Here is a 20,161-nt window from a genome sequence, read left to right as displayed (position 1 = left end):
GCCAGGGGGTGCACTGTTGTGCCAGAAGGCTGGACCCCCAAGCAGCAGAGTGTGAGCCACACTGCTCAGAGGACAACAAGAGGGTGGGACTGGAGGGCGAGGGAGGGTGCAAATAGACAGACATGTGCACATGGGAGCTAACCTCTGAGGATGTAAAGGCATAAGAGTGATAGAATGGGCTGGGCACACTGGCTCATACCTGTAATCCCAGCCCGCTGAGGTGGACGAATAACCTGAGGTCAGGAGTTCGAGACCAGCCTGGCCAACATGGTGAAACCCTGTCTCTACTAAAAATGCAAAAAGTAGCCGGGCGTGGTGGTGCGCTCCTGCAATCCCAGCTACTCAAGAGGCTGAGACACGAGAATCTCTTGAACCCGGGAGGTGGAGGTTGCAGGGAGCCAAGATCGTACCACTGCACTCCAGCCTGGGTGACAAAACGAGACTGTGTCTCAAAAAAAAAAAAAAAAAGAATGATACAATGGACTTTGAGGACTCAGGGGAAATGCTGGGAAGGTGTGAGGGATAAAAGACTACACATTGGGTACAGTGTACACCACTCGGGTGATGGGTACACCAAAATCTCAGAAATTGCCACTAAAGAACTTATTCATGTAACCAAACACCACCTGTCCTCCAGACACAGCCCCGGTCCTCATGAAGCGCCCAGATATGTGGAGAAGGGTGTCAGGGAGGTCTCTTGGCCTGTAATGGCCACATGTGCTGTGGGAAGAATCTGGCAAGAGTCCCTGGGGTATGAAGGGGAGAGAGGCTCATTTCTTGGTTGAGGGTCTCAGGGATGACTGCACGGAGGAGGGGACACAGGCAGAGTCTAGAAAGATCAGCATGAGTCATCGAGGTGAAAAAGGAGGGGACAAGCTGGGCTGGGAGGAAACAAGCTGGAGCTCAGTGGAGCCAGGGCCATGGAGGCTGAGGGACGTGGCAGCCCAAGTGTGGCCAGTCCTGAGTGCTGGCCTGGGGGCCCTCTGTGGCGCAGCTGGGAACCATCAGGAGGAATGGGGGCCCAGGTTTTGGGGGAGATAGAGAGATCTGTGGCATGGTTGAGGAGGGAGGGTTGGCCCCTGCAGAAGGAATCCAGCTCGAGGGTGGAGATGCATCCCAGATGAGGGCTGCGATCACACAGAAGTGGACAGGAGAGCAATGTGAGAGGTGGTATGGATGGGGTACACTGGCCCTTCTCTTCCCTCCTTCCTGGCATCCACCTTTCTCTAAGTGGCAAACTACCGCTCATCCCTCAAAGTCAGTGCCGGCGCCCACCCTTGTAGTGTTCCCCAACCCCTGTACTGGCCCCCACCCCCATACCGTCCCACCAGCAGCAGCTCCCGCTCGCCAGAGCGGGGACGCAGCCGCCTCCAGATGTCCATAGTGAAGAGGGTGCTGCTGCTGTTGAAGATGGAGGTCAGCGACGACATGAGCGCGGCCAACATCACTGCGATCATCAGCCCCCGCAGACCTGGTGTGGGACGGGGGATGCGTGACCCTGTCCGGCCTTGAGACAGCCCCGGGAACCCCTCCCGCTTGGGCTCTAATGCCTGAGGCCCGCCTGCCATTTGCATGCTCCTCCAAGGCAGAGGGCTGCGAGGGAGAGAAGCTGAGGAGGTTTGAGGTGAGCAAGACCCAAAATGAGGAGACTGGGGAGGCCAAGGACAAACTGTGGGGACTTCGGAGCTGGCTGCTTGAGCCCTAGGCTTGCTGGCAACCCTAGGCCCGACCGTAATTACTCATAATGCTGAGGCCGCGATCAGGCCTCTCCTTTCTGCAGAGCCTGGCGTTGACAAAGCACTTTCACACCCATGCCTTCGTCCAAGGAAAGCATGATTAACCCGCTTGACAGATGAGGAAATGGAAGCTCAGAGAAGTGAAGAGATTGCCGAGGGACTCACAGCAGGCCAGCGGCAGAACTTTGGGGTGCGGTGGGGTTGGTGAGGAAGGCTTGGGCGGGGCCTCTGCTTGAAGGTCACACCCTGGGCAAGATGCACGCCTCACCCCAGCATGCAGTGCCCCAGTCTCTGGAATTTTCCGCCACTTCCTGTGCATGGCAGGACCCAGCAGGCATAGTGGATCCTCTCTGTCCTTGGCTCTGTGGTTTTCCAGAGTGGGAGTGAGGGCTCCCCTAGGAGGTGCGGGTAGCATTGCTGTGAAAGGCCTTCTGGGAGTTGTGGGCTCAAGAGGGCCTGAGGGTGAGGAGCCCTAACGAAGGTAGAAGGATGCTCAACTGCCCACTCCGTGCTGTGTGGCCTCAGGCTGGTCGCCTCCCCTCTCTGGGGATGAGTTCAAGTCTGTCTACAAGAACTCCTGCAATTTTAAGCACCTCCTTTACCTCTACAAACTCTTGCCCATCTGTCCTAGGATAAGCCTGACATGGGCCCCCCTGCCCTGAAGGCACAGCCATTTATTGCCCGGCTGGGTTGTCTGGCCTCGGTTCTGTGTCTGATTGGCTGTGTGACTTCCAGGTGTCTCTGGGCTCTCTGTTCACTTGTCAGAAGCTGGCTGGGATGGAGCCCAAAGGAAAGTGAGTCAAATCACAGTTTTCCCCAAAACATTTCTCCACCCGCCTCCTTGTCTTGCTCATGGAGATAGATGAACTTGGAGCTTATTCCATCCATTTCTTAGAGAGGGAACTCAAGGCCTAGAGAGGGACTGTGGCCCAACAATGGCTCGGGGTCAGCCCTGGAGGGCTTAGCGAGTCCCCTTGCCCAGAACAGAAGAGAAAAGCGAAGCCCCAAGGTGGGAACCACAGCGTGGCCAAGCCTGCACCCGGCATTTTCCCTGTGTCATTATGTTTAAGCCCAGCAACAACGCTGAGGGGTGGGTAGATGCCATTATCTCCAATTTACAAATGAGGACACCCAGGCTCCAAGCAGGGAAGTGACATGCCCCAAATTTCTTGGCCAGTGAGTGGCAGAGCCAAGATCTGATCCTAGGTCTGTGTACTCACTTCCCTTAGGCCTGAGCTCTGCAGGAGGGAGGGAGGGAGGGAGGGAGGGAAGGAGAGGAGGAGAGAGCAGGGTGGGGCTCACCTGAGGGATCGAAAGCTTCCATAAAGAGGGGATTAGAAAGAGGGGGACCAGGGAAATCTCCAGCACCTGAGAATCTGTAGAGGAAAAGCTCGGGCTGCAAAGGGCTCAGGAAACTGTTTCTGCTTTTTGCTTAGGTGGAACCTTCCACACCCCTTGCTATGTTGCTTCCTCCTCCTTGCATACCTCCTGTGATGGAGAACTTGCATACCTCCTGTGATGGGGAACTCATCATCCCACATTAAAATGGCAGGGATGCTGCTACCACGAGAAACATGGAAAAAGCCAAAACTTGCCCACTAGTTCTACCCGTTGGCGCAGTGTCTCAGGGCGGTGGGCGGGGAGCTTGCAGAGGATAGGCACTCATGCCTGCAGATGTAGTGGGAGGTCCTGAGCTCCTGATCCCAGCAGAGTAAGCAGTTTGTGTCTTGAGTTTGTGTCTCAGTCACTATACAACCTCAGACAAGTCACTTTCCCTTCTCTGTGCCTCAGTTTCCCCATCTGTAAAATGGAGCCAATAACCCTATCTCATAGCATTTAATGAGAAACTGTTAGTAAAGGGCCTGGCACCCAGTAGGCATGCAAGAGGAGAGAGTGGGTGGCCTTTCTCAAGAGATGGTACAGCATGAGATAGGAGATCAGGGTGTGCAGGCAGATGCATCGGGTCAGAATCCCAGCTTTGCAGCTTACTTGCCATGTAACCTGGGCCAGGTCACTTAACCTCTCTGGGTCTCAGTTTCCCTGTCTTTAAAATGGAGATGATATAGGCCAGGTGCAGTGGCTCATGCCTGTAATCCCAGCACTTTGGGAGGCTGAGGCGCGTGGATCACCTGAGGTCAGGAGTTCGAGACCAGCCTGGTCAACATGGTGAAACCCCGTCTCTACAAAAAACACAAAAATTAGTCAGGTGTGGTGGCGCGTGCCTGTAATTCCAGCTATTTGGGAGGCTGAGGCAGGAGAATAGCTTAAACCCAGGAGGTGGAGGTTGCAATGAGCCAAGATCATACCATTGCACTCCAGCCTGGGCAATAAGAGCAAAACTCCATCTCAAAAAAAAAAAAAAAAAAAAAAAAATGGGGATGATACTAACAGCACTAGGGGTTCCTGAGAAGAGGAGGCCAGTGCATCACCTGGGAAGCCCTGGGGACGGTGGTGGCACGCAGTGGGTGTTCGAGTGTTTTCTACTGTGAGTGCTTCTGCTGTCCTCTCCTAGGAGCAGAACAGCCCACCTGGATGTCACCCAGCATCACACTAGATCCACAGTGGCCTCCACAGTCCCCATACTCATTGGGCCCCAAGTCCCACCCCACGACCTCCACCCAGACCCCAACCCACACAGCCTCACCGATGGGCATTAGTTCCATGACCAGCTTGGGGTAGGCGATGTTGGAGCAGCCGACCTTGGCCCCGCAGGCCCGCAGGCACTCGGATGGCACCACACAGCCCACGTCATCTGTTCGAGAGACGGACACTTGGTGTCTCTCCCCATAGACATGAGCACCTGGGGTGGGCAAGATAGGGCTGGGGGCAGGAGCCTGGCCCAGACCTGCTCCATCAATGCCTCTGACCTGTTACCATTTGGCCTTGGGCCTCAGTTTCACAATCTGAGCCACGGGGAGGGCATGGCCTCTGAAAATGCTTTTCCCTGCTGTTCTCCATCATAACCCTTCTTCCTGATCCCACTTCTTGGCCAGGGGGCTCACCTGCTGTTGGCTCTGCTGTGTGAGGTCCGCCATTAGAGTCTACCTGGGGCCTGAGCCTCCCTTGCCCCCCTTGTCCCCAGCCATTCTCCCCAAAGGGAGAAATGGAGGCTAGAGAAGAGAGAGGCCTGCAGGATGTGCCCTGCCCCAGGCCCTCAACCTGTCCCCTGGGCTTTGTGTTCACTCAACGACAAGTCGACAAGTCGCGTCTGTCCACGGGCAGCCGGCTTGAGTGTGCTGTCACACAGCTGCAGCTCCTGCAGCAGGGCTGTGGTGAAAGCTCAGAGGCTGACAAGGCCTGCCTGCTCCAGCTTCCTGGCTTAGAACGTGGGGTCAGAGCCCATCCACACTCCTGTCTCCAACCCTGGGGTCCGAGCTTTACGCCAGGCTATTTCCTGCTGCAGAGAGCTGAGCTGATGCCCAGGACTCTCCAGCCACTCAGCCTCTCAACAGTCTACAAGACCCTGGGTGATCCAGACCCTTGGCCCCTCCCCGCAAGTCCCTCCTCGCTCCCACCTGAGGCCTGCCCCAGGCCTCGCCTGAGGACTGCCTCCTTCCCGAATTCCAGTCTGTCCTTCCCACCCCATTCTCCATCTGTCCCCTTGCCCCACATCACTTTCCCTCATCCCTTGTCATCCCTGGGAGGACCTGGACATGTTTATTCGGTTCTTGCCACTTCCCTGTGGCAGGTGAGTCCTGAGAGGATGGGGTTTGCCTCGTGCTATCTCCCCAATGGCTGGGGTGGTGCGCACCGCTCATCTGTTGAATGAAAGGACTCACGAATTTCCCAGGCTTGGGCCAGATCCCGACTGAACCCTAAATCCAGGCATCCCTCGGCCTCCTGCCCTGTGTGGGGGCAGAACCCCGGCCTACATCCATAGCCCTGAGGTGTGGGGCTCTCCTCACTGCTCTGCTCAGTGAGATTTGCTGGTGTTGGCAGTCGTGGGGCTGACTTTGGCCTAGTGATATGTAGGGATGAAGACAGTTGACCCACATTCACTTTTTCCTCCCATAAAAGACTTTTTAGAAACCTTTGGCCCCTGCTTCTGGGGGGTTTTCAGGAGGGCCCAGAGTGCAGAGCTAACCAGGAGATGATGACTATGGGGGAGTTCAGAAACAAGCTGACAGCACTGCGGTGGCCTGTTGGGGCAGGCAGAGTTGCTACACAGCAGCAGCAGGGGCAGCTGGCATTGACACTTCTGTGACTTGGTGCTCCCTCTGTAGACTGCCCCCTCCAAAGCCCCTTTCTGATATGTCCCTTCTTAGATGCCCAGCCCATGGGGAAGGGTGGGTCCCAGACCCCTTCCCCGAGGCCAGCTGGCCTGGGGCAGTATCCCCTACCCTGGCACCCTTGACCATGTCCCAGTCTCCAGCCCAGCCTGTTTGAGCTCCAGGCTTCCCGGACACCAGGTTCCTGTCATCCCCCAGGCACCTCCCTGGCTCCTCCCATCAGCCCCCAGGCCCATGGCTTCTTCCCCCTCCCGTCTGGGGCCCACCCTGCCCAATTCTGTGCTCCTCCCCAGCCTCCTGTCCATCCTCTCCACATTTTGGAGTCACAGCTCTCAGCATATCACTTATTTCTCAGGACCCTCCTCCCTACCCCCACCTCTCAGCCCATGGCATCCTGGGGGAAAAAAAAATATCCTTTCTATGGCATTCGAGGCCCTTGACAGTTGGTCCCAGAACCTCCCATCCCAGCACCGTGCACAAGCCACCCTGACCTGCTTGTATTTTCTCACACACACCCAGCACTTGGACGCCTCCATGCCTTTGCAGACGCAGTCCCTCCTCCCAGGGCACCACTGTCCGTCTAACACCCACCCCCACCCTTGTTTACCTCCTCTTCAAGGCCCTTTGCAAAGGGCTTGTCCTCTGAGGCCTTCCCTGACTCTCCCAACCCCCAAGGCAGTAGCAGCTTCCTCCCAAGGGCTCCTAAGGCCAAAGATTGAATCACAGTTGTTTGTTTACATAGTCTACCTTCCCCACCAGGACGGAAGCTCCCCAAGGGCAGACACTGGGTTTGAATCATCTCCAAGTCCCAGGTATCGCCTGGTCCAGGGCCGGGCCCAGAACAGATTTTCTGGGAACACTGGTTGAATGAATGAATAAGTGACTGCATGGCGGGGAGGAGGGAGGAAAGGCACAGGAGGAGAGGAGGAGTGGGAGAAGGGATTCCAGAAAGAGCCATGAGGAGTTCAGGCACTGTTTGAGCCACCTGCCCTACCCTACCACCTCTACCCCCATTAGTTTTTAGGACCAGAAAGGACATAACTTGCCTGGGGGACACAGTCGGATCCAAGACAGAGCCGGGGGCTCCATGGCGGAACTCTGAGGACACTGGGGTCCAGGATTCAGAGACAGGTGATGGGCCACTGCTGATGGGCTCTGAACCTAGGCAGGCTGACTGGCACTCGGAGGACCCAGCCCTCCTGGGAGGGACAGGTGAGGCGTTGCAGCCAGATAATGTTTCAGAAAGCCCGAGTCAGGAGATTCTTTGTGAGTTTCTTCAGGCCATTCCAGGCTCTCGGCATGGGAAACTGCCCCGAGTACCACTGGTTTGACCAAGTGTTTGTGCCGAGCAATAAGAAAGAACAACTTCTTTATGAGAACAAGTGGCAGTGGTGTCACCATTGAAACACAGTCCCCCAGGACTCCAGAGTAAGCAGCCCCAGGGAGGCCGAGCGGGGGGCAGTGAGAGCTGGGGAGCTGGCAGGGGTCTATGGGTTTGCCAGGGTGCTGGCTTCTGCAGGCCTAGGAGCTCCCCACCGGGCCCCACTTTTGCATCAGCCCCCCGTCCAGCCAATGCCCACACCAGAAGCTGGGGGTTGCCCCTCTTCGTCCCCTTGTCTTCCCTCCCCGTGGCCAGTCCTGTTTGATTATTAGGGGAACTGCACTACCTCCTCGCTGTGCCTCCTAATCCACGCCCCTTGCAAGCGAGCAAAGGGAACTTCGAAACCCACCAATCCGCCCACGCTCTTCCGTGCTCAAACCCTCTCCGTGCCTCTCCAGCCGCTGCAGGGGTATCACAGGCTCTAATTAAGGCCCTCCCACACCCCTTGCTATGGCCACCTCGCTCAGCCACCCTCTCCTTGACTAATTTCACCTAGACTTCTGGCACCCCAGGCTCTCCTGGACACCTCTGGGTCTCTGTTTGCTGTTCCTTCTCCCTGGAACACCCTTCCCACCTTCTGCCCTTCCCTGGATTCATCCCAGGGAACTTATACTCATTCCTCTCAATTCATTATGGACATCTGAGCCCTTCAGGCTTTGGGGCTATATCCTCCATGGCACCAATAACTCTATGACCTGTGACTGTCGTGCCTCCCACCAGACTATGACTATGGGGCCTCAGGGAAAGGTCTGGGTCTCGACAGTGCTTAGCACAAGCAACCATATGGTAGCCTCTGCCAGTGTCTGTTGACTGAGTGAATGATTCTCTCCCAAGGAGGTCACTGGACACAGTCCCTTGAGGGGTAATCAAGGTGATCTCTACTCCCTAACCAGGCCCGGCACGTTCCCAGGAGCCAGTCCAGACACTGCCATTGCAGGAGGGAGCAGGAGAAAGGCTCCCAGACCTGAGTTCAAATCCAGTTCTCAGCCAGGCAGAGTGGCTTACATCTGTAATCCCAACACTTTGGGAGGCCGAGGCAGGAGGATTGTTTGAGGCCAGGAGTTCAAGACCAACCTGACCAATATAGGGAGACCCCCATCTCAATTAAACAACAAAGCCTGGCGAAAGCATGTCTCTACCAAAACCATTAAAATTAGTGTGGTGGTTCGTGCCTGTAGTGTCAGCTACTCAGGAGGCTGAGGTGGGAGGATTGTTTGAGTATGGGAGGTCCAGGCTGCAGTGAACCGTGATTGCACCACTGCACTCCAGCCTTGAGGTGACAGAGCAAGACCCTGTCTCAAACCAACAAACAACAACAACAACAAAACAAACTCAGCTCTCCCAATTCCTTGCTGTATGATCTTGAGTGACTATTAAGATCTCTGAGACTGGCCAGGAACGGTGGCTCATGCCTGTAATCCTAGCACTTTGGGAGGCTGAGGTGGATGAATCACTTGAGGCCAGGAGTTTGAGACCAGCCTGGGCAAGACGGCGAAACCCCGTCTCTACCAAAAAATACAAATATTAGCAAGGTGCGGTGGCGCGCACCTGTAGTCCCAGCTACTTGGGAGGCTACGGCACGAGAATCGCTGAACCTGGGAGATGGAGGTTGCAGTGAGCCAAGATCAGGCCACTGCACTGCAGCCTGGGAGACAGAGCAAGACTCTATCTCAAAAAAAAAAAAAAAAAAAAAAAATAATAATAATAATGCCGGGCACGGTGGCTCACACCTGTAATCCCAGCACTTTGGGAGGCCGAGGCGGGCAGATCACGAGGTCAGGAGATCGAGACCATCCTGGCTAACATGGTGAAACCCCGTCTCTACTAAAAGTACAAAAAATTAGCAGGGCGTGGTGGCAGACGCCTGTAGTCCCAGCTACTCCGGAGGCTGAGGCAGGAGAATGGTGTGAACCCAGGAGGCGGAGCTTGCAGTGAGCTGAGATCGTGACACTGCACTCCAGCCTGGGTGACAGTGCAAGACTCCGTATCAAAAAAAAAAAAAAAAAAATCTGTGAGGCTGTCTCCTCCTCTGTAAAAACTCAGAATTCTGAGAACATCTATAGGCCAAAAACCTACCCTCAATCTAAACTTCACACTTTATACAAAAATTAACTCAAAATAGATCACAGATTTAAATGTAAAATGTTAAAAAAAAAACAAACTATCAATCTTTTGGGGAAAATAATAGGAGAAAATCTTTAGGACCTAAGGCTAGGCTGTAAAAGTTGATCATACACATTGGATCATTCTTGTCTACAAAACTAAAACAGAGTTAAGAGGACAGTGGGGGAAAGCACCCAGGGTACATAACATTATTCCAAAAATGCAATTCCCTGTGAGCCTGGCTGGTGAAAGAAACTCCCTTTTACAACCTGCAACCAGTTTTATCTATAGCTGCTGAGATAACTTGCTACAAATCTAAGACTAATTTTGCTTACCACTGTCACTTACCAATCAGAACTCTTCAGCTCCCCAAACCCTTACTAGTGCCAAGGAACTTTCTCAAAGATCACTAAGTAACATTTCTGCTTTCAAGAAAACCTCTAACCTTCTTTGTGTTCTCCAGACACACCAAAGACCACCCAGTCTTTGTGCATGCCCTGAATTGCTATTTTTCTTCCCAAATAAAATGTTAAATGTAGAGATTCGTCTCTACATTTTCATTTTGACTTCAACAAAGTGAATAGTTCTTAGACTTGACGCCAAAAGCATGATGCTTTTGATAAACTGGACCTCATCAACATTTAAAACTTTAGCTCTGTGTAAGACACCTCGAAGAGGATGAAAAGGCAAGCTACTGACTGGGAGAAAATATTTACAGAGCACACACCCAACAAAGGTCCTGTATCTAGAATATACAAAGAACTTTTGAAACTCAACAGTATAAGCCTGGGCAACATAGCAAGACCATGATTCTACTAAAAATAAAAAACAATTAGCCAGGCATGGTGGTGCACACCTGTAGTCCCAGCTACTCAGGAGGCTGAAGTGGGAGGACGGCTTGAGCCCAGGAATTTGAGGTTGCAGTGAGCTATCATTAAGCCACTGCACTTCAGCCTGGATAACAGAGCAAAAGCCTATCTCTAATAAAACAAAAAAGTAAAAAAGTTAAAACTCAAGAGTTAAAAAATAGACAATCCAATTAGAAAATGGGCAAAAGACATGAACAAATGTTTCAAAGGAAAAGACAAACAGATGGCATATAAGCCCGTGAAAAGAGATTCAATGACATTAGCCATCAGGAAACACAAATTTAAGCCACAATAAGATATGACCTACCTATCAGAATGGCCAAAAAAAAAAAAAAAAAAAATAGTGGTAACACCACATGTTGGCAAGGATGTGGAGAAACTGGATCACTCATACATTGTTGGTGAGAATGTGAAATGGTGCAGCCACTCTGGAAAAAGTTTGGCAGTGTTTGAACATGCAACTACCAGGACCCAGGAATAACACTCTTGGGCACTTATGCCAGAGAAATGAAACCTGATGTTTATATACATATGTGTATGAATGCTCATAGCAAGGCTATTTGTAATAATCAAAAGCTGGAAACCCCACATATCCTTCAATCACTGAAATGGTTAAGCAAACTGTGGTATATCCATACCATGGAATACTAGTCAGCAATGAAAAGCACAAACCATTGATCCATGAAACAACCCAAATGACTTGCTGGAGAATTATGCTAAGTGGGAAAAAAGGCCAATTCCAAAAGTTTATATACTATATCTTCCATTTATATAAAATTGTTGAATTGTAGAATAGAGTAGTGGTTGCCAGAAGTTAGGAATGGTGGTCGGGGGAGGTGTGGGGATGGCTACAGAGAAGGAGATCTTTGTAGTGATAGAACAGTTCTGTATCTTGACTGTAATGGTGGTTACACAAATCTATACACATAATAAGGTTGTATACACACACATAAATGAGTGCATGTAAAACTGGTGAAATCTGGCCAGTGCAGTGGCTCACGCCTATAATCCCAGAACTTTGGGAGGCCAAGGTGGGAGAATCACTTGAGGCCAGGAGTTTGAGACCAGTCTGAGCAACAGACTTGTCTCTACAAAAAAAAAAAAAAAAAAGAAAAAAGAAAAAAAATTAGCTGGGCATGGTGTCTGTGGTCCCAGCTACTCAGGAGGCTGAGGCAGGAGTATCGCTTGAGCCCAGGAGTTCAAGGCTGCATTGAGCAATGATTGTACGTACCACTGCACTCCAGTCTAGGTGACAGAGCAAGACCCTGTCCCAAAACAAACAAAAAACTGGTGAAATCCAAATAAGCTTTGTGGATTGCACCAGTGTCAATTTTCTGGCTGTGATATTGTATTATAGTTATGCAAAATGTCGCTACTGGGGAAAACTGGGTGCATACAACCTTCTTGTTCATCAGCTGCAGAAGTGTGGGGGTGGTGGAGGTGGGAGTGAGGCCTTGGACTCCCTTCCTGAACTCTCCAGCCTCTGTGCGTTGGTAAGAACACAGGGAGAAGCTGAGGCGGCTCAGAGACGGTCTTACAGGGGATCCACAGTAGCAGAGGGGCTATAAATGGGTCTTCAGGACCCTCAAGGCAGGGCTCCCCCGCTGGGACCACCTCCCCTCTCTGGCCCTGGGGCAGGGGGAGGATGCAAATATGTGTGCCTGTTCCCCAAGGGCCACTATATTCAGCAGCATAAAGCCCTTGGGGGGCTGTAAGGCAGAGTGTAGGACTTCAGGCTTGAGGGGTCAGTGATGGGGACCACAGGATGCTGGGCCTAGGAGGCCAGTCATTGCCCAGGGCAGTGGACTCAGAGGCAAGGAGTCCTGATGGGCCATGAATGGTGGAGAAGGCCTTGGAGGAGGGGGGTTGTTTGAGGGCACAAGGCCTAGAGATGTCACCAGCCTACCGAAGTAGCATCCTTAAGGGCCCCAAACCAGCCCCATCCAGATCCAAAGCAAGTATGGGGGATGGGAGGAAGGGCTGGGCCTGGTGCCCGGTAGACTGGCTGCGGCACGCGATGGGGTGGGGGCTGTTTGTTGGGCCAGATTTAATGGGCTTTGCTGTCCCACCCTCAAAGCCTGCCTTCAGATGTGGTCTCCAGGCTCCCCATAACCAGGGTCCCAACCCCAGGGGACGCTGAGCAGAGAGCTGGGCCTGACCCCAGCCCACAGCGGCCCTCTTGGCCCCTCCCTGCCCTAGGGTTCAGGTCGAGTGCTGCCCGCCACGCAGAAGCAGTCCGGGGACCCCTCCCAGAGGGGATCAGGGCTCAGGACTGAGAACTGGGTATCTGCTCAGGAAAGCCCTGAGTTTGGGTCAGTCAGTGCCCTATCTCTGCCTGGGGGCTCCCAGCCCAGTACCCTAGACCTGTTTCCACAACTGGACAGCTGGGTATCTATACAGACGCACGGACTTCCCGCCACACCGGCGAAACTGGGCACAGCCAGGGTTGATCCAGGATCACCAACAGACGCTGGGGGCACAGGGGGGTGCCAAGGCTGTTGACCCGCTGTGTGACCTCAGGGAGAACACTGTCCCTCTCTGGGCTGGGTGTTCCAGGAGCTCTTGGGCTTAGGCCTCTGAGCTTTTCGGAATTCGGGCACCAGAGGACCGTGGGCAGTGCGCCCGCCCCAGGTCTGTCTGCCTGTCGAGGGGTGAATCAGCTTCCGGCCCCGCCCCGGGCGGCACGTGACCGCAGGTGGCGGCGGCGGGGTGAGCCGGGCGGCCCTGAGTCACCGGCGCGCCCCCGCCCAGCCTCGCGCCGCCCCCGCCGCCGCCGCCGCCGCGTGTGCGCCCCGCTCCGCCAGCGCCCGCTCGGTAAGCAAGTCCCGGCCGCGCCCCCGGGATCCCGGGTCTCGCGGGGCGCCGCCGCCCCGCAACCGCGCTTCTGGGTCACCTGGACCCCTCCCAGAGCCCCGGCCTCCTCCGGGCAGGCCTCCTGGGTTGCCGGCACCCGGAAACTTTAAGACCCCTCCCTTACCCGGAAGCCCTCGGTTTGCGGGGCGCCTCTGTGCCGGGGCCTCCTCCCACTCTAAGAAGCTACTGGGAAGTTCCCCGGCTGCCCTAGTTTCCCTCAGAAGTTGCTAGGACTTCAGGCAGCTCCGGAAATCTGGGATGTGGGTTCCCTGCACATAGAGGCACGCTGAGCCCTGGGACGTGGCCCACGTCCGATCCCTTACTTTCTTCCCATCCCAGTCCAGTGCCCCCACCTCATCTTCCCAGCCCCAGCCCCAGCCCCAGCCCCGTCCTTCCCACGCCCACCTGGGTTCCCGGCCCCGCCCCCGCCGCCCCTCCCCGCGCGGCCCGCCCTCCCCGCCGAGCCGGGCTCATCAGGTCTTTCCCGCAGGTTGCTCATGGGCAGAGGAGCAGAGGCCGCGGAGAGGCCCCCGAGCGCGCGGTGCCCCAGCTGGGCCGGAGCTAGGAGCCGGACCTTGCCCACCCACCCCCGGCAGCAGTGCCCGGGCAGGCTACGCCATGGCCTTCTCCCAGGTGCAGTGTCTGGACGACAACCATGTGAACTGGCGCTCCAGCGAGTCCAAGCCCGAGTTCTTCTACAGCGAGGAGCAGCGGCTGGCGCTGGAGGCCCTGGTGGCCCGCGGCCGGGACGCCTTCTACGAGGTGCTCAAGCGGGAGAACATCCGAGACTTCCTCTCGGAGCTGGAGCTCAAGCGCATCCTGGAGACCATTGAGGTGTACGACCCGGGCTCTGAGGACCCTCGGGGCACGGGCCCCTCTCAGGGGCCCGAGGACAATGGGGTCGGCGACGGCGAGGAAGCCAGCGGGGCGGATGGGGTCCCCACCGAGGCCGAGCCGCTGCCCTCCCTGGAGTACTGGCCCCAGAAGTCGGACCGCTCCATCCCGCAGCTGGACCTGGGCTGGCCGGACACCATCGCCTACCGCGGCGTGACCCGGGCCAGCGTCTACATGCAGCCCCCCATAGACGGGCAGGCCCACATCAAAGAGGTGGTGCGGAAGATGATCAGCCAGGCACAGAAGGTGAGGCAGCGTGGGGACTCCTGGAGCCACGGCCCAACCAGCCACGGATCCCTCTCCATACAGGCTCACTCAGAGCCCAAAACGGGAGCCCAACATGGGCTTCTAGGGATCTCTGCTGTTTCCCTGGCTGCCTCCTGGGTGGAGATTTCCTCCCCACCTTCGTGGCGATCCGCAGTTTCTTTGCAGGGTGGGGTTCCCAGGTCCTAGCAGGTGACAGTGGGCTACCCCGTCTCAAAGGCCCTCTTTATTGTTGGAGGGTGTTTCTGGTTCCCCAGAAGAAGGCACTGAGATAGGGTGGAGTGGGGAGGGGAGGAACCCCAGGGCTTCCTCTCACTCTCCCTTAGAGTGCCTCTGATTCACTGTAAAGGCGCGCACACACACCGTGAGCTCTCTGGTGGGGAGAGCTTTTGTTGTGGGGTGAGGGAATAGGCATGGTCCAAGTCCATCTGAGACTGGCCTGGAGGTCCTTGTTCAACACTGCCTGTTTCCTAGCTGTGCTGAGCAACTGGGAGCAGATTGCACACCCTCTCTGAGCCTCTTTGTGAGCTTTGCCATGGTGGAAACTTTCCAGGCCAGGATACTTAGGTGAGGGAGGTGTGGTCCTCATCTGTGGAAGTGGGGTGAGTCCACCTGAGTATTGTCCACCTGAATTTTGCCACCGGAAGGGACCTCAAGCCTTCTCTGGCCCTCCCCTTCTTCACCCCTGTTGGGCTATGCAGTGCCCTAGCTGTGGGGGGCCGTTCTTGGCTGACACACCGTCACACATTCTGAGAAGGGGTGCTTGCCATTTGCAGAGACAGCTAGGCCACTGCTGGACAGTTGTGACCATGAGCAGGTGCTAATGCCTGCTGCACGTAAGTACCTTCTCATCGTTTCCAAGCACATCTTGATTTGATAGATAAAGCTTACCTAGTGAGCTGTGTTGAGGATTCTGAAGCCAGATCTGGGCCTCAGGTTGTGGGATGAGGTGTTCCTAGCTGGGTCTAATCCCTTTATACCTCCAATCCCAGAGCAGGGCAGCCAATTGCAGAAGACCAGAATGCTGGCTTCAGGGACCATCCTGGCTAACTGACAGGGCCTTGGGGAAGCTCGTGGGCAGAGAAACCAGAAGTGGGTCAAGAACTGATGAGGTGGCCCCAGTGACCCCTGGCCCTGGCCCCAGTTTCCAGGAAGGTGGAGTCCCTGCCCAACAAGGGGACCAGTTGGGTCAGCTAGCTGGGTGGGGGCGCCTGGCCCCTGGCCTGGCTGCTCTCAATTCACTGACTGACCCTGGGTAGCTTTGAGGCTTCGGGTTTCTGGTCTGTAAGATGGAGGTGGTGCGGATAAAAGCTGCATCTTTGGCTATTGTGAAGATGGAATATCGGGTGACAAAAGTAAGGAAGGAGTTAGAGGAAGAGGAGGAGGACGGGGAGGAGGAAGGGACCTTCATAGTTTGCAGACTGAGAGACCTGCCCCACACCTGCCATGGTGTGGGGGAAGTGCTGCTGACGTCTGTGCCTGATGGAGATGACTGGCTGGAGGCTAGAGAACCCAGTCCCCACAGAGAGCCTGCTGGGATCCCATTACCCAGCCTCCGTGTCCATCTTGAAAATAGGGAAACTGAGGCCCTGGGTAGGGAGACCTGCTGTGCCAAGGTTCCCACTCCTCTGTGCCTCCCCTCTCCATCAGCGACAGGAAGGAGGCAGATGGGAACAGCCAGAGGGTCTGCAGACAGACAGATCCCCCGCCCAGCGATGGGCCAGATAGGGGCTCCCAGGGCCAGGGCTTCACCTGCTGACCTCAGGTTCCTCCCTGAGTCTCTGGCTACAGATGTGACCCAGCCACTCCATACAGTCCCATGGGCCACCTGGAGCTTCCTTTGCTTCCCACAAAAGCCCCACAAGGTTATTAGTGTCACCTAAGGTGACATTGCCTTCCTTTACTTCCCACAAGGTGATTGCTGCCACCTGTCTGAGGTGACAATAGCCAGGAAGAAGCTGGTCTCCAGTTTGGGTGCCAGTCTGTCTACACGGCCCCATAGTGAGTGATGTCCTCCAGCCTCGGACAGGTGGGCCCTGCTTTCTGCTTTTCCAGCCCTCAGGATGGGGCACTCACTGCTGAGACTGCTCCCTACTCTCAGACCTTAGGGAGTCCTCAAGAGTCCCACAGTGGGGCCCTCAGAGGCAGTAGAGACTAAGCCCTTCATCTGACAGACAAGGATACTGAGGCACAGAGAAGGACGGGGATTTGTTCATGACTCCACAGCATTGTGGTGAGCCAAGCCCCTGCTTTCTGCCCTGGGCACTTCCTTCCCTGCCACATCTGTCCTGGGACCCGTGGCCCAGGCATGTACGGCATGTGTGGGCAGGGATAATAACAATAGCAAGTGTTGATTGAGTGCGAGGCGCTTTATAATCTCAGCTAGTGTTATCTGTCCCATTTTTCAGATGTAGAAACTGGTTAGTCCCTGCCCAAGGTCACCTAGCTAGTTCTCGGGTAGAGGGGTGGGGACCAGGCCTGTGTTTCCCTCAAACTATAGGCTATCCCTTGTGCCCTGGCCCTGGCAGGACAGAGTGACAGGCAGGGGCTGAGAGGGGCAGCTCATCCAGGCCACTGCAGTCCTCCAGCTGTCCTGCCCCGGCTGCTTCCCAGGCTCATAGGGGCAGGGCCCAGACACTGACGGATGCTGACGGAGCGCTTTGTCTGCCTGCTTGCCGGGAGCGCTCCCCGCCTTATCTCTCCCCATGAATCACCTCTCGTGCCCATGCTTCCACCTCCCCTTCTCACTCTGGTATTGTGTAGGGAGAACTGTGCCTGCCCCCTGCCTGGGATGGGGATCCTTCTGCCTGGGCCGCCTTGCCGCACACTGGCCCCTTCCCACCGGGGGCTTCAGGCTGGGGCTGCTGGGGCTGAGTCAGGACAGCCCAGCCCACCGCCTCCTCACTCACCTTACCTGTCATCAGCACAACAGGCAGACCCTGGGGCAGGGAAGTGACGCAGCACTCAGGGGAGCGGCTGTGTTCCTAGTCAGGACTGCTGTCAGTTCCCCCTTCCCACCCCCCTGTTCCCAAATGACTAGAATGGAACTAGTGGACAGCAGGACCAGGAGCCAAGAGTCCGTGCTCTGCCTCCGCCTGACTGTGGGACCTGGAACAAGCCCCAGCTCCTCTCCAAGCCCCGGTCATCCCATCTGTAAAATGGGAACAGGTATTGAAGACTGTTAGTGGCCCCTTCAGCCCTGACACCTTGCTGCCCTGTGATCCTAGACTCCCCTGGGACAAGAGGCGGGTGGGTCCTGGGTCTTACTCTCAGCAGCTTGTGCCCTCCGAGCTTCCCTCCAGCCCTAGTGGGCTCCAACTCCAAGATGGAAGGTCAACTGCCTGCCCCTCCCCCAGCCCCAGGAGCCATGATTTATCTGGGGAAAAACCTGCTGTGGGGTTCCAGCTGCATACCAGAGGACGGGCCTGTAGGATCACGCCTGGGAGGGGCGAGCCCCGGCCTTGCTCGGCTGCAGCCTGAGGAGGGGTGAGGCTGGGCTGGGTTGGGGCTCCCTCAGCCAGAGCTGGATGTAGATGTTCTAGCTGGTTGCTCCTCCAGCAGATGCTGAGCCCCCCTCAACATGACACAGCAGGGGGGCCTTAGCAGGATCCCTCACCAGCCCCAGGGTGAGGCTCCAGGGGCAGGGACAGATCACGCCTTCCCTATTTCACAGTTGAGGAAACTGAGGGCGGGTGAGGCGCTGGCGGCCAGGGCCAGAACACTGATCTCTGCATGCCAGGCCAGGGCTTGGGAACAGACCCAGACAAATAAAGTCGAACCCAGGTTTCACGATGGCTGATTCACCCCACATTTTTTCTGTCAGGCCCCCGCCTTCACACGCTGAAGTCCTGGCCCACAGCTTGGCTCTGGGAGAATAGAAACAGCTTAATGAGGCACTTACTAAATGCCAGCCCTGCGCCAGGTGCTGAGCGGGCACTTTACCATGCTGTATAATCCTCCTCACAACTCTGGAAAGTAGGTGTTGTCTCCATTGTGCAGATGAGGAAACTGAGGCTTGGTGGGGCTCGGAGATGGCAAACAACTTGCCTGAGGTCACAGAACTGATATCTGGAGGGACTGGGCACAGACCCCCAGTCTGCAGGCCCTGAGCATCCCCCCATTCCCTGGAGAAGCAGTGGCACTGTTCCTTCTGAGTCCTACCCCTGCATGGGAGCACTGGAGCCTCACTGCTGGATCCTGTTGACTCAGGACAGTAAAAGCATTTTCTTTTTTTTTTTTCTTTTTGAGACAAAGTCTCGCTCTGTCGCCCAGGCTGGAGTGCAGTGGCGCGATCTCTGCTCACTGCAACCTCCACCTCCGGGGTTCAAGCGATTCTCCTGCCTCAGCCTCCTGAGTAGCTGGGATTACAGGTGTGCACCACCACGCCCAGCTAATTTTTGTATTTTTAATAGAAACGGGGTTTCACCGTATTGGTCAGGTGGGTCTTGAACTCCTGACCTTGTGATCCACCCGCCTCTCCCTCCCAAAGTGCCGGGATTACAGGCATGAGCCACCGTGCCTGGCAGTAAAAGCGTTTTCATGAGGCTCCTTGGCAGCTAAATACTGGGCTCTCTGGAGGAGGGCTGGGACAGGGACTCACAAGAACAGGGTCGGCTCTGTGGCCTGGGGACCAGGAGGAAGGCCACTCATTGCATCCTTTAGCTGGGCAGTGCCAGGACAGCTCCCCACACTGCCAGAGGCCACAGGTGGCCCAGTTGACACCTTGTGGGGGGCACAGCTGGCCCAGGCTCCCATCACAGGTCAGAGAGTGGGTGGGGAACCATCTGATAAAGTAATCCCAGGTGTTAACTCCTGTGCGCTCCAAAGGCTCCCTTCCCTTAATTAAGAGTTTCGAGGAGAGCCGGGAGCAGCCCTTCGAGGAAGGAGCTCTAAGGAGAGAGTGCCTGCCCGTCTGGGTACTCCGGTGGGACAGGCAGCTGCTCAGCCACTGGGCTGGCCTCCTTCCCACAACCCCAAGAGCCAGGGCCTGCCATCATGTTCATATCACAGCTGGGGAAACTGAGGCTCAGAGTCGGCTGGGGCCTTCATAAGGTTACAACAAGGGTCTTAGGTGTGGCTGGACCTGGATTGGGTCTCCCTGGTTGGAGAGGGTCTCCCTGCAGCTGAGGGTCCTGGCCCCTGAGCCAGCAGAGGGTGCTGGTCCCACTTAGCCACTTGCATGCTGCAGGACCCTGGGCCTCAGTTTCTTCACCTGTAAAATGGGGATCAGGCCTTGTCTTGACGCAGTGACAGACAGGAGCATCCAAAAGCACTGAGCTACCCTCTGCCTTGAGAGCAGCTAGGGAGGAAGATGGGGTCCCGCCCTGTGCCCTGGCCCACGTTGGCCCCAGCCTGGCAGGCCCTGGCCTGGGTGGGCTGTCCTAGTCCCCTTTAAGGGTCTGAATGACCCCTGGGCTCGAGTACCTTGCCAGGTTAAATGCCATGTGGGGTGGTGGGAAGACAGGCTTCCGTATCACTGGGACCCAGGCATGAGCCGCAGCTCTGGTGTTAAGTGGCTGCTTGGAGATAGTTGCTTGGCCTCTCTGACCTTCTGTCCCTTCCTCCTTAGTGTCATGGTGGTGCTAACAGCTAACATCTGCCTCATAAAGTCATAGTGAGATTTAAATGGGAAAAAGCAGGGTGTGTAAAACACTCTGTGTCTGGCATGGAGCTGGCATCAGTAGCTGCCAGATCTCTCCCCTCGCTTCCTCCACCTTCACTCCTCACTCTTGTCCTGAGAGCTTCTCTCTGTGAGTAGTCTGGGGTGGAAGTGGTGAGCTCCCTGTCCTGGGAGAAGTTCAAGCAGGGGCTCACTGGAACGCAGCAGAGAGC

The 20,161-nt window shown here is 55.8% G+C and overlaps 2 protein-coding genes across 5 annotated transcripts in view; one reads left to right on the top strand and one right to left on the bottom strand.

Moving 5' to 3' along the window:
• The window catches only part of SLC5A10 (solute carrier family 5 member 10), a 69,123-nt gene that overhangs the window by 3,938 nt on the left and 45,024 nt on the right, over window positions 1–20,161 (bottom strand). For 2 of the 4 annotated variants that reach the window (XM_054458432.2, XM_054458434.2), the window contains 2 exons: window positions 4,381–4,536; window positions 1,321–1,471 (listed from right to left, as the gene is read on the bottom strand). In XM_054458432.2, the coding sequence (XP_054314407.2) occupies window positions 1,321–1,471; window positions 4,381–4,536 (307 nt within the window). The remainder of the gene's footprint in view (window positions 1–1,320; window positions 1,472–4,380; window positions 4,537–20,161) is intronic. The other 2 variants (XM_054458433.2, XM_054458435.2) reach the window with 1 other exon arrangement.
• FAM83G (family with sequence similarity 83 member G) overlaps window positions 13,015–20,161 on the top strand; it is a 35,180-nt gene continuing 28,033 nt past the window's right edge. Inside the window, exons 1-2 of the mRNA XM_054458431.2 lie at window positions 13,015–13,132; window positions 13,662–14,311. Coding sequence (XP_054314406.2) covers window positions 13,790–14,311 — 522 coding nt within the window. The 5' untranslated portion in view covers window positions 13,015–13,132; window positions 13,662–13,789. The remainder of the gene's footprint in view (window positions 13,133–13,661; window positions 14,312–20,161) is intronic.

Source organism: Pongo pygmaeus, chromosome 19 (genome assembly GCF_028885625.2).
Source record: "Pongo pygmaeus isolate AG05252 chromosome 19, NHGRI_mPonPyg2-v2.0_pri, whole genome shotgun sequence".
NCBI classification, from domain to species: Eukaryota; Metazoa; Chordata; class Mammalia; order Primates; family Hominidae; genus Pongo; species Pongo pygmaeus.
This window is presented reverse-complemented; position numbering and strand designations above follow the sequence as displayed.